The following is a 16,961-nucleotide window of genomic DNA, read 5'->3' as shown; positions in this document are numbered from 1 at the left end:
CAAGCAGCAATACATGTAAAGTCTGTGAATCAGTACACTATTCGAAAATCGGTAGAACTACCAATCAATCCGTTGGTCTGATTGCATGAAAAGCAAACCAATATTACCATTTGACCCTAGAAAGCGATTCACACAAACAGTTTAAAGCCGGCCATTTCTTGTTTTTATTCTAAATTTGCGATTGTTTGAAGGTTTTTTAGTTCATTATTTCAAAATGATCATGAATGATTGCACTCAGTTTCACGATTTTTTATTTTGATATATCAAAAGAACCATAGCGTTCTTTTCTTGTGAACCGGTTCATTAATATTTTCATGTAAACTGATTGAACCATACGGTTCTGGTTCATTTGGCACACCTCTACTGTGATCTACTTTACGCAACTAAATACTTGTGCAGCACGACGCGTTAAGCCTTCCGCATTAATTCATTGAACACCGTTTATCGGTCCCTGGAATAACGCTATTCTTATGGCCAATTAAAGTGCTCTACCAGACAATTAGACACTCCGGTAAATTATAATTTCAACCCTACAGAAACAACTTAGCACTCTATGGGCTTGTTGAAGATCAATATTGGGGCCCTTTCCGTTTGAAGCTCGTAGGCTGAAATTTCAGCTTGTCAGCTGTTTGCATTGTATAGCAGTTTTCGAGCAGCTATCTAAGTGAGTATAATATACAGGTGGGCTTATCCCAAGGTGTATGAATTTAGAAGGCTGATTTTTATCGCTTCTGCTTCTGAATGAAGGGTTTAAGAGTGTTTTGAGTATTCGTCAAGCCTCCAGAAAGCTTGTTTGAACAAAATTGTTCACCCATCCTGTCAAAAAGTTTTATTCAAATTTGGTTATAAAAAATGCTATGAGACCACCTGGACTACATACACTTTGATTCCAGATTCGATCACCTGATTTCTTTAATGCACCTTGGGATAAATGTAAACAAACCCGCGTTTTCGAGGAGGTACTCGAATCTAATTCTAGCTTTTAGGCTAAAATTTTCTAGACTGAAAATCGCAGGCTAGTTTTTTGTGTGGTTCAAGGATAATGTATTTAGAAGGTTGATTTTTATCGCTTTTGCTGGGCGACATTGTGGGGGACATCTGTCACTCTCTGCATACAAATTTCATTACCCCGCACCAGCCCTCCCCGATTTTTATACCGGAGCCCCCGGAAGAGAAATGTCAAGTCGAGAAATGTCATTTTGCTCTGAACAACTTCACCTTGTCATTTATAACACCTTGGTGTGGTTTTGTATGGATTGTTTACATGATTTCAGCCTCCAACTGTCAAACTCCATACAAAAAAACTAACTAGAATCGCGAAGGCCCCCATTATTAGATACGCTATATGCTTCTGTTGTGAACTATTAATTCAATCAGTTTAGTGTAATTCATAAGTATAGTGTAAATAAATACAACAAAATGTCTTGACTTTTCGATTATAAATGAACTGTATAGTGGGTTACTGAAGTTAAGCGTTGTGCTTTTAATAGTAGAATAGTTGTGGTCAATTGCCATCGCAATATTAAATACGGCTCGAGAAAGGAATTGCCTGATTTCGAAAGATGGGAAAAACCTATTCGTATAAAATTACAAAACGTCTTTTAGTTCAACATTTTATTCCGTCGAATTCTTTCAACCTTGATTATTGTAATATGGCTTGGCGGATTAATCACTACGGTCGTAATTACGGTTAAATTTCCCGCATGTAACACTAACAACATAACTAACATTAAACGAATATAGATTGTTGTTTTTATAACTAAGACGATTACAACAATCTCTCTCTTCTACCCGTTCATTAATTAATCTCCAGGATGCTCGGTCTCTGGCTGCAGCCTCTCATTCATGTAGACACAAGCAAGCTCGTGGTTCTTCCTTCTCCTCCAAACTCCATCTCAGACACACCAAGAGCCAGTTTTACGTTTGAATTTTTAAAGTGTGTTAAGAGCCACCCTGTACAAGCCTTGACAGAGTTCGTCATGCGCCCGATGTTAGGCGACCGTGTGCGTGAAAGCACGATCGACGCGCTTCGGGATAAAGAGATTTGTATATTTTGTATATTTGTGTATTTATTAAAATGATCGACGGACCTCTTAAGCCCACTCGATATATGTAAGTGGTAGGAATATAACACAAATAGTCACACGCTTTACACAACAATAACAAGACGCTAAAGATTCTGGCGAGAGGCGCGAAGTAAATTAATACAACTCAACACATTTGCTATCGTCATGCCGGGCTCATACGCATCAGATGCCGCATTCAGAGCAAGACATATACGCAAAAACGGGTCTCGGGAGGCGAAGGCGGTCTTTGTCTCTGGGATGGATAGCATCGCCCTAGGGCGGATGGTTCTTGCAGGCACGTATAGCTGTATCGACGAGAGCAAAACCGGACAATCGATGCTACCGTTGAGAAGCCCAACGATAAAAGCCAGCATAGCATTTCGTATTCGGTCGTCGAGTTGGGGAAGCCCTACGCTGGATAGTCTCCAAGCGCGCAACCCCCCGAGCAGAGGAGGGCCACCACACAACGCTGTCATACTCCAGCACTGACCGAATAAGAGCACAATAAAGAGTTTCGGTGCAGATTGGGTCAGAGAGCTCGCGAGTCATGTTAACGACTAAACCTAACAATTGACTGCATCTTGTCACAACGTGATCAAGGTGTTGCTCAAACGTGAGTTTCGCGTTGACGAAAACACCCAAGTCCTTGACACAATCGACTCTCTGCAAAGTTTGCCCGTTTAGTGTGTAGTCGAAATACACTGGCGCGAACGGCTGATGGTGATGGTAACACACTTATAAACACAAATGGTTAAGGAGTTTCGCGTGCACCAGTTATCGAATTCTTCTAGTGAAGCCTGGAGTATGCGATGGTCGTCTGGTCCCTGGATTTTGCCGAAAGATTTTGGTGTCGTCCGCGTAGAACGTGGATCGTGGATCGTGGAAGGGACGCCAGAAGAAGCATGGAGGGATCTAGATAGATGGGGGACCATCCTAACGGAACCATCCATTAGGTATAATCTCAGCCAAGCAACTAGAGGATCTGGAAGGCCAAGTATGTCGAGTTTTGCTAGTAATATGACGTGAAATATCCTGTCAAAGGCGGCTTTTAAATCGGTGTAAATGACATTTGCTTGAAAGCGAGCATCAATGATTTTGTGTTTCGGACTGGTGCACAATTGAGGATATTTAAGGCACACGCGGCTACTGGACGAATTGCATAAGGTTTGTGGTTGTCGATCTGTTAGGGACAGATCGTTCTCTACTCTCCCGACCGGCTAAGGCAAAGGACGTATCGTATGGTCCGTGTGTACAATATTACTTAATATTAATAAAAGCTATTGTTGTAGATCCAAGATACAAAAAAGTCGATTGTTATTGGTAATCTTTACTAGAGAAAGGTGAAATTTATGTGAGAGCGATGCAATCAGCCGTACCGGCGAACTCGTTCGTTCCTGGGAACGTTCGCTGCGACGCTCATTTTCACTCATTTCATAGCCCTCTAGATCAAAAATTAGAAAACCGTGAAGATTTTGTACTGGCCAACCTAGCGGTACAACCCTGTCCACTCATGAGCGACGAATGTTTCTCGTCGAACGAGTTCGCCGGTACAGCTGAATAGCACAGTATAAATAGGTGAATATTATTGCGCAAATTCAATAACATTCACACATACACACACGGCACACAACTGGGAGGAAATCAAAACAAGCCGCAGGATTGAAAGATAAAATTTATTTTATACGATCTGTCCGAGGATCCAGAAGGTGTGGGGCCTTTTTGAATCGGCAGTTGGCGACCGGTGTAATATCGGCAGCGTTTGGAGCCGGCGAATGGAGTTCTATCTAGGGGCGCCGGTGGTAATCAGACATTACTACGGTTCATAAGAAAACCAGATAAGGCAAAATCCATCACAATATCAAACACTCGATCACACGGCCTCCAAACCAGAGCATGTACCGCAACCATGGTAAAGACAATTAGCAGCATCGTGTTGGCTTCCTAGCGTCCTAGTATAACTGGCACTACGAAGTCAGCTACTTCCCGGACTTGTTTGAGCTCCGTGAAGCGGTGAAAGCGATGAAGGCTATGCTCGCTATATCACAGACGGAGAACGCGCGCCTACATGAGGAGATGGCGCAGACGCGTCTCTTGCTCGCGAGGTGGCAACAAGAAGCTGAACATCGGGAAGAGAAGCTTCGGGCTGACCATCAACGCGAGTGCGAGTCGTTGAATGCGCTCTTGGTTCAAGCCATTGGCAAGAAGCAGGGGCAAAAGCAGCACCATCAGGAGCAGCAACAAAAGACTAGACAGCAGCAGGAGCCCGAACATTCCACGTCGTCCAAATCAACGCGCGCCAATGTGGTGCAACTAACCGACTCTGACGAGGGTGATGAACAGGGCAGTTTCTCCGAGGTTGTTCGTCGCAAATACCGCTTGTGGAGCACCGGTAAGCCACCCGCTCAGCAACAGGAACAACAGCAGCAGCAGCAGCAGCAACAACAACAGTAGCAGCAGCAGCAACAACAACAACAGTAGCACCAAAAGCGGACGCAGCGTCGGCCTAAGGTTGATCTCATCGAGGTAACCCCCCAAGACAGTCAAACCTGGGAGAGCGTGTATCGCCAGATCCAACGAGTGATCCACGAAGATCCGTTGCACAAGACATTCGAAGATCACTTCGGTATTAGAAACCGCACTTGGGCTGAACTACTGACAATAAAGATCAGCAAATCTGCGGATTCAGCATTGGTGCTTGTACGTACGAGAAATTATTGGTTCAATGGGAGTGGCCCGTGTGGTAACGGAGATGAACGAGGTCATCGTAAGGCATATTGACCCGCTTACCCGCCACAACTCATGCGTCCGTCCAACATTGCGATGTTCCCTGTAATGCGGGTGCTGCAGGCGAATCTGGGCAGCGGCCATGATGGCTAGAATCTGGTGCTCCAGACCGCCCGTGAAGAACGGATTGATGTCTTCGTGCTCTCTGAACTGTACTGGCCCCCACAGAACAACGGAAGGTGGGCTTTTGACCCGCTGAAGAGCGTAGCAATAGTTGACACTGGCCAATATCCAATCCAACGGGTATGGACTAGTGATGTTTCGGACCTTGTGTCAGTGAAGGTCCTCGCCTCAACGTCAATTAGTATGAGTGCTTCCTGGAAGCTGTGGAGCTCGAAGCCTGTTCCCACGCAAAAGTCATCAACGCATGGCATGAGGAGTGGGGAAACATTAGATCCAATGAGAGAGGAGCAATTGGATTTCCATGTGATAAATCGTGGTGTCACCCCTACGTTTCGGAGCTATGATGAGACCAGATCAAGTCTCATCGACGTTACCTTCGCGAGCTCGCTTATCACCCACGATGATAGTTGGTCAGTGAGCCCTCTATATACGGCATCAGACCACCGATATGTATTCTATTCTGTTAGGCCAACAGCATCAGCATCATCCGGACAGCGAACACAGCCACAGCAAATAGGACTGCAACCAGACCATCAGTCTTCACAAAAGAGCAACGTTACTCCACCATCTCGAAATCGCCTTCAGCACGCCTGTAGGAGGTGGAAAACAACACAATTTTCCGCTGAAACATTCATAGAGACACTTCGCTCACAACGATTCGAGCAGCGTGCGGTCACGCATGAGACCATGGTCGCAATTATGCTGAAAGCGTGCGATCAAACAATGCAGCGCACATCTAAACTCCACCGAGACCTGCATGCCGATATGTATTGGTCGACACTGGAGTTGGCGCAACTTCGCAAGGACTGCGAAGCAGCGAGAGAACGCGTGCAGAGAACGATGGATCTGAAGGAAAGGAGCTTCGCCTCGCCGGACGCCACTAGAGACGGAACGAGATAGACTTGAGCTTATTGTGTCCGACCTTTCCTCGATACTCCCATCCTTTGAGTGGCCCGAGAACACTGATCCAGCACAGTCAGACACGTCATCGACCAGTCCTGTGACTCCGGTAACTGAGATCGAACTAAAACTCATAGCCAGTCGAATGAGTAACCGCAAGGCGCCAGGGATGGACGGTATACCTAATGCTGCCGTGAAGACCGCCATCATGGAGTTCCCGGAGGTCTTCAGAGCACTGTATCAGGACTGTCTCAACCGCGCCGTTTTCCCGGGGCAATGGAAGCGCAGCGCTTGGTACTTCTTCCGAAACCAGGGAAACCTCCGGGAGAGAGCGGCTCGTATTGCCCCCTGTGCATGCTTGATGCACTGAGGAAGGTATTCGAGCGCCTTATCCTAAACCGGCTGAATGAGCACCTAGAAGATCGCATTGAGCCGAAGCTTTCCGACTGCCTGTTCGGCTTCAGGAAAGGACGCAGCGATGTCGTTTTACCGCACGAATCGAAGGGATAAATGCTTCCTATTAGTCGCGCTGGACGTCCGCAATGCATTTATTACGGCCAGCTGACAGTCCATTGCTGGAGCTTTGCTGGCTAAGGGAGTTCCTATGGTCTTACAGCGCATCATAAGAAGTTATTTCGAAGATCGACTGTTACTCTTCGAAACCAACGAGGGCCCCGTCGAACGACCCGTCACCGCCGGAGTTCCACAGGGGTCCATATTGGGCCCCACGTTGTGAAACATAATGTATGACGGGGTATGGCGGGACTAATTGCCAGTGTGAAGCACCCGCGTCAAGTGGTCATCTGCATTGTAGATGTAGAGGTACGATCGTAGCGCTCCATTAAGTACCTCGGTAACAGAAGATGCCTGCGTGTACAACCACATTCACGCACCTGAACGAACGGAAACACGGGACGAGTTTCAAAGGATGGACCGTCAGCAGACCATCAGCAACTGGCAACAAGAATGGGACAACGACGCCGCCTGCGTCGGAGCCAGTCGATACACGCGATGGGTCCATCGTGTGTTACCCTACATTGACGCTTGGCAACCACGGAACTTGGAGACGTGTCGTTCCATCTGGCCCAAGTGCTCTCGGGAGATGTAGAAATTTGGGAGATATAAAGGGAGAATAAGTGCGTATTGCACAACTGTGTAAGGTCCATGGGCCACGAATCCCTCCCAACAAAAGCCCACGCGGGACAGCTTGTCGGGAGAGGGGTTTATATATATAATATAATAAAGAATCCGATGTTTAAAAAAAACTAGTGTCCATAGACGAACATCGTTTAAAAGTAAGAATCAGCCCTCTACTTTACATTGGAGGAGCGTTATATTCCTTTAGGTATCCCCAAGAGACATTTTTACTGCAGCTTTGTCATCTCCGCGACCGAGCAGTGAACATTAATTAAATAAAAAATATTTAAAAATGCGATGAAAAAAGTTAATTGTTTTAAATTGAATCGATAGCTAGAGATTAAATTTTTAAATCATAAGTAAAAAACAGGTTTATTATCTTTCATTGTTGATTTATCACAAATAGTCTGAAATTTGGTAGTTCTTAAACACCATTAAAGCTTTAAATTGGAGTAAAATTTCCAAGAAGTAGATAATATTGAACATATATATCAGGTTGGCTGATAAGTCCCCGGTCTAACAAAGAAAAACACATTTTTTTGTCAAAATTCGTTTTTATTATTCAACATAGTTCCCTTGAAGAGCGATACAACGATTATAACGACCTTTCAATTTTTTGATACCATTTTGGTAGTACTCCTTCGGTTTTGCCTCAAAATAGGCCTCAGTATCGGCGACCACCTCTTCATTGCAATCAATTTTTTTCCCTGCGAGCATCCTTTTGAGGTCTGAGAACAAGAAAAAGTCGCTTGGGGCCAGATCTGGAGAATACCCAATTCATGAATTTTTGCCATCGTTCTCAATGACTTGTGGCACGGTGCGTTGTCTTGGTGAAACAACAAAATAACAAAAGTTGCTTGACAAAAGACGCTCTGTCTCACAAACTAATTGACATACAGACGTCAAATTTTGACACGAATCATTTGAGTATTGGTACTATATAAAAATAATATGCATTTAATACTAGCGGCGCCATCTATGTAATTTTCTTCTTAATTAATGAAATACATGAGATTTATTTAATACTTATTTAATTTATGTTTCAGGCTATTTTCTTGGGTTTGCGATAAACAGGCGTTACGTGCAACACTAGCGTAACGTAGAGGGCTGAGCCTTATGTTTACCCTTCGCGGTTTAGTCGGGTGTACGCCTCATAGGCTTATTAGACGATGGAAATTACGTTCGCAGCCAGCTGCTCGACGTCGACAACAATAGTCGGCCATCGACGCACGATCGTGGCTGAGTGTCTGGGTGTTTACGTAGCACCGATCAGGGATTGTGCAAGTTGACATCGAGCGCTCTAGGGCAACAGACGGATTGCACACGTACTTGTATTATTTACTCTTGTCTGTGTTCACTATTATTTACATTTGTGTTTTTTATATGTTGTTAGAACCTTTTACGTTCGCCGTGTGATATGTGGCCGGATAAGTGTATTCGACACAACGTAAATTAGATTACAATAAATGAACTTAATTTATTCCCGCCTTGTAATAACACCACCATGGGCCGGTCTGGTGGTACAGTCGTCAACTTGCACGACTTAACAACATGCCCGTCATGGGTTCAAGCCCCGAACATACCGTGCTCCCATACGTAGGACTGACTATCCTGCTATGGTAACAATAAGTCACTGAAAGCCAAGCTCACTTTACTAGTGGGTACAGGCAGGCCTTGACCGACAACGGTTGTTGTGCTAATGAAGAAGAAGAAGAATAACACCATACCACATTCGTTGCTAGCTGTATCCCGACTGCCGCTCGCATCCCGATCGTGTAACGCAGGGGTCTCCAAACTTTTCAGAACGCGGGCCGCATTGCTTCACAATCAACATTGTTGAGGGCCATTTTGACGCTACCTTTAGAATGAGTGGAAGTTCAAATCTCGTTTTAATAAGAAAATACTAACAAAATATATAAAATTTCTTCAGCTTTCTTTTGATGAATCTTGAGTTTCGTCTTTCAGAATAAAAAAAAAATTTTTGATTGCTTAGTCAGAAAAGAAAGCTTTTTAATTTAACCTTTACCCAGTTATCGCGGGCCGCATCAAAGGCTCTTGAGCGGCTTTCGTAAGATTTGGACAGTGTCCATGTCTCAGAGGCGTATGTGAGTACCGGAACTATATAAGTACTATATAGTCCCAGCTTCGCCCGTCGCGAATGGTTCTTTGAGGTGAACTGATTTTCAGGCTGTAGAATGACCGGTTGGCAGCCAGCATCCTTGCGCGCAACTCAGATTCCATGCAATTGTCGTTGCTGACCTTTGACCCAATATAAGTGAATTCTGGGACAACTTCAAAAGTGCGTTCACCTATCTGCACGTCTCGCCTACGTAAATTCTGATTATTTATTGGTAGGCTCGCTGATGTTGCCACCATCAGTTTGGTATTTGGCTCGTTTATCTTCAATGCGAGGTTCTCGGCCGCCTGCTCGATCCCTTGGTAGGCTTCTGATACATAGGAGAGCCGCAGACCAATGATGTCTATATCATCAGCGTATGTCAGGGTGTGGGTTGACTTATAAAAGATGGTTCCCGTAGTCTCCACCCTCGAGTCGCGGATGGCCCTCTCTAGCGCCAGGTTGAATAGGAGACAGGCAAGCCCGTCCCCCTGGCGCAGACCTTTGGTGGTAGCAAAAGGTCCTGAGATTTTTCCATCCACCCTCACCTGGCAAATGACGTTGGTCATTGTCATTCTAACTAGCCTTATCAGTTTGGCCGGGATTCCAAAAGAGCTCATAGCGTTATACAGTTTTACCTTGGCTATGCTATCATATGAGGCTTTGAAATCAATGAAGAGATGGTATGTGTCGTATCTGTATTCAGCCATCTTCGCCAAGATCTGCCGCATGGTGAAGATCTGATCTTTCGTGTTTCTTCTATGATAGGTGGCAGTAGCATGACACTATCTGCTAGTGGCGCTTCTAGCTGTTCGTTTAACTGGTCGTTGAGTAATTCATCAAAGTACTGAGCCCACCGCGAGAGGACCTCTGGCTGGTTACTAACCAGATATTTATCCTTGTTGCGACAGCAGGTTACCTTAGGTGTAACGTTGTTTCTATGACCTGCTATCGCTTGGTAAAACTTTCGTGTCGGTCCGTACGCCTCTCTGGTTTGCTCGAGTTCCCGCAAGTTTTGCTCTTCCAAAGTATGCTTCTTGGAGCGGTGAACTCGTTTCTCTTCGCGTCTGATCCGTGAATATTCCTCTGCGCATGCCCGCGTTCTACGCCGTTGCTGCATTGCTCGGTATGAAGTATTCTTACGTTCGGTCACTTGTCTGCATTCATCGTCGAACCAGCCAGATTTGGTGTTGCCACGACGTGGTGGGAGTATATTTCTTGCACAGTTTATTATTTATGTTTTTAGTGCGATCCATCTCTTGCTCGTAGTTTCATATCTGTTTTCTGGTAGTAGAGACTCGTCTAAAGCGGCTTTGAATTCCTGTAGGACGGTAATTTCCCTTAGAGAGTCCGTGTTGAACCGAGGCTGCGTGTTTTCTCCGCCCCCATTGGCACGGGAGTGAGCGATTCTAAAACGTATCACTAATCCAACCAAGTAGTGATCGGAATCGATATTGACTCCTCGATAAGTTCTGATGGTGGCTTATTAAAACGTGATCTGGTTGAAGGATTCGCCATCCGGGTGCGCCCACGTCATTTTGTGGATGTCCCTCCGCGCAAATTTGGTACTTCCTGGTGGACCAATCTACTATAATTATCGTTACTGTGCTCATGCAGACTGTGACAGCCAGTGTATTGCAGGTACATTGGCTCCCTACCGACTTTTGCGTTCCCAAGTCCCCCAGGATGATTATGAGATCATGCCTGGGGCACGCATCTATGGTTCTAGCGAGGCGGCCGTAAAACAGGTCCTTCTCCTCTTCCTCTTTCTCTTCGGTAGGGGCGTGAACGTTTATGAGGCTTATATTAAAGAATTTGCCTCGCATGCGCAGGGTGCATAGCCTATCGTTTATAACCTTGAAATCCATGATTGCGAGTTTCAACCGGGGACCTACGGCGAAACCCGTTCCGAGCACGCGGTGGCGGTCGTGGCAGCTGTAGTAAATGTCGTAGCATTACTTACCACGCCTGTTGTGTACACCGTTCCCTAGCCACCGAATCTTATGTAGAGCTACGAGGTCCATGCTCAGTGTGGCTAGGGCATCATAAAGTTTTTTCAAGGTTCCGGCTTCGCTTAGAGTGCGTACGTTCCATGAGCCCATTTTAATAGTAGTCCTGGGGCATTGCGTAGGGTCGGTATCGTTGGTTCCGTTTCGATAATTCCTGGTGCTTTCCGTAGTCTGGTGATACATAAGACTGGGTGACTGGCCCCGCGCCCACGTGACCGTTTCTTCTAATTTTCGACACTTCTTTCTTCTTCTCTTCTTCTTCTTTGGCTCAACAACCGATGTCGGTCAAGGCCTGCCTGTACCCACTTGTGGGCTTTGGCTTTCAGTGACTAATTAATTCCCCCCTCCCCATAGCAGGATAGTCAGTCCTACGTATGGCGGCGCGGTCTATTTGGGAATTGAACCCATGACAGGAATGTTCCCATGACAGGAAGTCGTACGAGTTGACGACTGTACTACGAGACCGGCTCAACTTCTTTCTTCTAATTTTCTTTAATTCTTCTTCTTAGTTTTCTTTTACTAATTTTTTCTCTAAGTTTATGATAATCTCTACGCTCTACCTGTGTTTTTTCGTTTATGTTTTGCTAGGTCAGGCCTAGTTTAATTAGGTTTTTCATGAATGATTTTTTATTTGTTAGTTATTAATTAGTTTGAAGTCTTCATTATTTAGCCTTGATGGCGGATATTGGATTCCACAAATGACTACAAGGACTGTGTAGGAACGAGGTCAAGTATTTGCCAAAATCGCTTTGGCCATCTTGGATGCCCTTTGACAGCAGAAAGCCCTGGAAAGCTTATCAAACCCTTAAACCATTATTATTAAAAGAGGCATCAATACATTTGGTGAAACATTCAACAACCAATTCAGACAGATTTAACATTTTTATCACAATTAAAATTTGAATCGTAAAAGACTCTTAGATGTCAAACTGCCTGTAACGAACTTTTGGCTACTTGTCAAATGCATTTTACGGCTCTTCAAGCTGCATATGCAAGCCGAAATCAGAAATCATATATTGGTCAACTTGGATACAACCTTCATCAATTTTCCTCAACGTGAATATCTCTCTAAGCTGACGGTCCCTTGAAGATTCACCTCAGAGAGATTTCACTGTATTAGATTTCTAACATTTTATAATGTAATAATTTATTTATGTGCAAAAATAAATAAATAAATAAATCGCTTTCTCCTGGCCCGCGGCACACGATCATTTACAAAATTTGGCCCTTTACCTTAAAAGGAAGACGACTACTGCTTTAAAGTGATGCATATTTAAAGTGATCAACTGAAAAGCATAACCAGTACAGGTTATCTTGATCCTGCGTTCTACGTTTTTCTCCTTTGGCAGGTTCGTTCAGTTACGGAACTATTCCCATCACTTTCGGATCCCATCACTAATTTATGCACATGAATTGGTAGACAATCATTCATCTCGGAAATAATGCGTCTAATTGACGACCACTTGCTGTTTCTGTATGTTATTGTGCGCCAAATGTATTTCTTTTTTTTTTTTAATTCGGACACTATTGCAGGAAACAAGGTGCAAAACAATAAATTTGTGTTAATGTAAACCTTTTCCAAACGTAAATCGTAAAAGTTTAAACATATCTTTGGTGATATTCACTGGAAATGACTTACTAGTACCTATTATTAGGAGTTTCTCGTTCGTTTCCTTTTTTATAGAAATGTACATAAAATGAAGCTATGGGAATAAATATATGGATGTATTTAATTGAATCTTATAGCAACATCAATTTTGTTACGGAGAATAATGGAATATAAATTATTGTAACTTTTAAAAATTGATTGAAATATTAACTGCTCATCTTTCCACAATACATCAATAATAATCGGGAACCGGAGCGCATGCTACTCGGACGAAATCGGTGTACCGCACATGGCCGTTGCTTGAAACATTTGCTTCACGAAATATATTATCAACCTAGTACGAAGTTACCAGTCACAGAATGAAATCGATAGAAGAAGGTTGAGATAAGATAAGGGTATCCAGAACCTCTTCCTGGTGATGCTTTACACTTACCTCACGAAACGATAGCCCTTCGCCCCAATTCTGAAGAAGGTGACGTAGCTGCCGAGCTGGTATTGTACCTCGACCTGTTTTGTCACCTGCTTTGAACGCCTGTATTACCTCGTCGGGAAGATTTTCCACTCGTGAATGCTGATGCATGACTTCAAGAAAGTCTGCGAAGCTCATACGGCCATTTTTCTTCTTCAGATACTGGGTCAACTCTTGAATGGTGGGAGAAAGTCCCAGCGAACGCATTATTACCGTCAGCTCATCCAACGTAGTAATGTGTCCCGAACGGGCGAACAAGTAAAAACACTCGCGAAACTCTGTAAATCAAAGAAAACACAAAAAACAGTTTTTTTCAATCTATGTTACAACAAAACACTATGTTGTTTTTTTTTTAGATCCAGTATTTCACAAAACTGGACACGTACCATCAATATCTTGTTCCTTGAAATAACGGGCCTGGAAAATGATTAAGCAAAAGATTTTTGTATCTTTTATAGGATCAAATGAAATTAATTCGTAATAGAAATATACAAACCATTGTAGAGCAAGTACGGTTGTTAACAAATATGGAAAGTATCGTTTCGAAAGCCTACAATTAACTTGTTGATACGCTTCGTTTAGCTTTTCTGAACTACGAATCAAGCAGGGCTGTTTCACCTTTTTTCATCCCCATCGCTGTCAAACCGTTTTGTCCGATTTCTTGCGCACGATTACGATCACACTGTGCATAAAGTACACGGATGTTCCTTTAATATTTTTTTATGCAAATTGGAAGCTTCTTGAGCTTTCAGTATTTTTCCATATATATATTATGTAAAATTAATGAAAAATATTTTTGTTTACCAACTGTTACATAAAACAAATGGTCGAACAAATAACCACGGAAACGACGCCGCTTCGTGAGTAGCTGTCAAAACATTGTGCTGTGTGTACAAGCCTTGCTAATTATTTTTCTATGCGTTCTGCTTTGGTAAAAAGGTTTCGGGAAAGTAGCTCGATTTGGGATCAAAACAAATCATTGAATTCTACATTATCTACCTATATCATCATTCAGTGAGCAGCATCGGAATGTTGTCCAGGAAGAGTAAGGATAAGTCTATTAAAGAAGGTGTGGTAGGTAAATACGTGAAAAAAGATACCCCTCCGGAAATTCCAAGTGAGTATAGTGGTGCTAAATAAAGAAACGTATCTTAAATATCGAAATGTACCAAGTACACATCGTTTCTTATTGCATGCTAGTAGCTGGGAAAAATCAATGACCTAATACAATTTTGCAACGTTTATTTGTAGCCGTCAACGTTTGGACTACAGAGCAAAACAAAAGCAAGCTAGCTAAAGCTAGGCGCACCTCCCAACAAGTCGTCTCCAATCCCGGCCAACCACCTGGACAGCCGCTGACTGCTAATAGTAGTAATATTCAGAATCTGCAAAAATTTGGCAATTCCAAGGTATTGACAAAAGTGGGAGGTCTGGGTCACGAGGGAAAGTATACCCCTAGCAATAATGTTCCGAACTTAGCTCACAAGTTTGTCAGTATAAGTCCAAACACTGAACCTAGTGGAATCAATTTGATGAACGGAAATGCAAAACAACTTCCCTTAATTCTGGTTAAAACCCCGACCTCAAACATGGGCATTGCATCTGTTCCGATGAACGATGTGAGAAACAACAATAGCCACGGAAACTATGTGGACATCGATACGATTGATCAGATCCTGATGCAGCAAAGTGAAGCGAACCAGTACCGATTGCAAAAACAGCAGCAGCAGCAAATGTTTCTACAAGAAGAGCACGAACAAAAACAATTACAGCAGCAGCATCTACAACGCCAAGCGTCACAGCAGCACCAAAAGGATCAACGTCAAGAGCAACAGCGCCAGGAGCATTTGGAAATCCTCGAACTTCCGGAGCAGCAAGACCAACAGCAGCAACTTCAAAATCAAGATCAACAGCAGGATCATAACGCTTTAAATGGCCAACGATATGCTACCAATTTTGAAAGGCAGCTGTCTTACAACCAACATCACGCCAACAACCATAGAAATGGTTTTGACAATTTCGGGCATTTGTTGCGAAATGGTAGCCCTATAGCAGCATCCGGTTCGTCAGGAAACAGCTTGACTAACGAGCAAACCTTGTTTATACGTCACTATTCTACCCGGCAACCGCCTCAGCACTCATCTTCATCGCAACAACCGCAAAGTCAGCACCAATCAGAAACAGCACAACAGGATCATTTGTACCCCATTTACGAAAACCAATCCCGATTGATTGGTCGCCCCGAATCGCCGATTTACAGTAACACAAACTCCGGCACGCTTTATCAGAACTATAGTAGTAACAATTCTTCGCACCAATCGTTATATTCGAATGTTTGTGTCGCTGGCCAAGCTACGGGAGAGTCTGGAAGCAGTGACAGCCCTGGTCTCACACAATCACAAGCATTGCAAGCTTCCTCTCTTCAGGCCCAAACGCAACCGCTTTACTCCAATATGATAGTTGGCAGTGGCAAACCTAATGGTGTTACGTATGGAGAAGTTATTTTACGCACCGCTCGCATCGGCCCGACTGGTGTTGCTGGCAGTTCGGTTGCAGCACAACGAGGTATTACTCAGGGTCCCGCTGGCCAGCAATCTGAAGGAGACAGTAGCGAAGATGAATTAATGCTGCCACCTGGCTGGTCAGTGGATTACACGTTAAGAGGAAGAAAATATTATATTGATCATAACACCAAAACGACCCACTGGGCACATCCGCTTGATCGAAAGGCTCTACCGACAGGTTGGCAGCGGATAGAGGCGGCTCGATATGGAACCATTTTCAAGTAAGTAAACTCTCCGTTGGGATAGCTATTATACCACTGAGTGAAGGTATAACATAAAGGCAAAGATACCATTGTCTAAGTTCAACATAAATATCGTAGCTATGTGTTTAGGAACCATTTGAATTAGTTTATCTTGTTGCTATCCAACAGTTCGCCAATCACTTGGTCCTTAATTATGTAATTGAATTTATCCAATTCAAACGTTCCAATTGTTTCTCTTCACTAGCTATATTACTGCGGAACAGACTTTGCCTTACCTGACCTCCTGCTTTTTACCACATGGACCACCGGTGGAAATTCCGCGTCCGATTGTGTCCCATTTCTCTCGTCACAGTGCCCTTGTTCCGGCAAACCCTTACAACACAGAAAAAGTCCCTGAGTGGCTGTTTCTCTATGCAAAATGTAAGTGCTTTGTAGTGTAGTATATTCCTTTTGTTGGTATCATTAAACCTTTTTTAATGAATTTTAGCCTCCTCGGAGAAAGATCACATTATCAAATGGGACATGTTTCAGCTACAGCAACTAGAAGATTTCCTTGGCATAATGAAAAAGTTGTATCGACAAGAATGCAACATTATCGTTGCCAAATACGAAGTGATCAGGTAGGTAGAGAGGTACACCTTCAAGTAAGTGATTCGTAATTCGCATTATCTTTCATTGCAGGATACAGATACACTCACGAATGCAGGAGCTCCGAAGGATTTAATCGGACTGGATGGAACTTATGTACCAGTGCTTTAAAATTGTGATATCAACCAGTTCCTTCATCGAAAATTTGCATGAGCAATGAGGCATATTCATCATGAGAATTTAAAACATCACTCAAATATTAGGTGTAAAAGGCTTGTGAATGTTCCTCTGTGCCTTGAGTTGACATATTTATCCGACGGGGTATCAGCATTGTGTATCATTATTAAATATATTTAATATTGAAGATAGCAACAAGAAACCGATTACTACATA

At 43.6% G+C, this 16,961-nt stretch overlaps 2 protein-coding genes across 3 annotated transcripts; one reads left to right on the top strand and one right to left on the bottom strand.

Moving 5' to 3' along the window:
- Positions 1–12,834: 12,834 nt before the first annotated feature.
- Positions 12,835–13,826, bottom strand: LOC120895124 (calmodulin). The gene is made up of 4 exons (XM_040298160.1): positions 13,710–13,826; positions 13,600–13,630; positions 13,178–13,491; positions 12,835–13,078 (listed from the first exon to the last, which is right to left on the bottom strand). The coding sequence occupies exons 1-4, from the start codon at positions 13,710–13,712 to the stop codon at positions 12,977–12,979; spliced, it is 450 nt and encodes a 149-aa protein (XP_040154094.1). The 5' UTR covers positions 13,713–13,826; the 3' UTR covers positions 12,835–12,976.
- A 133-nt stretch (positions 13,827–13,959) lies between these two features.
- On the top strand, positions 13,960–16,947 carry LOC120895122 (scaffold protein salvador). 2 transcript variants are annotated; one of them, XM_040298158.1, is made up of 6 exons: positions 13,960–14,073; positions 14,153–14,330; positions 14,465–15,998; positions 16,225–16,400; positions 16,468–16,600; positions 16,662–16,947. In XM_040298158.1, exons 2-6 carry the CDS (start codon positions 14,243–14,245, stop codon positions 16,702–16,704), a joined length of 1,974 nt encoding a protein of 657 aa, XP_040154092.1. In that variant the 5' UTR covers positions 13,960–14,073; positions 14,153–14,242; the 3' UTR covers positions 16,705–16,947. The 2 variants fall into 2 exon arrangements, with proteins under 2 accessions (XP_040154092.1, XP_040154093.1); XM_040298159.1 differs by lacking the exons at positions 13,960–14,073; positions 14,153–14,330 and having other exon boundaries at positions 14,523–14,622; positions 14,693–15,998.
- The last annotated feature ends 14 nt before the right edge of the window (positions 16,948–16,961 follow it).

The sequence above is a fragment of the Anopheles arabiensis genome, chromosome 2 (assembly GCF_016920715.1).
Source record: "Anopheles arabiensis isolate DONGOLA chromosome 2, AaraD3, whole genome shotgun sequence".
NCBI lineage: Eukaryota > Metazoa > Arthropoda > Insecta > Diptera > Culicidae > Anopheles > Anopheles arabiensis.
The sequence above is the reverse complement of the archived record's forward strand: the minus strand, read 5'-3'. Positions and strand labels throughout refer to the sequence as shown.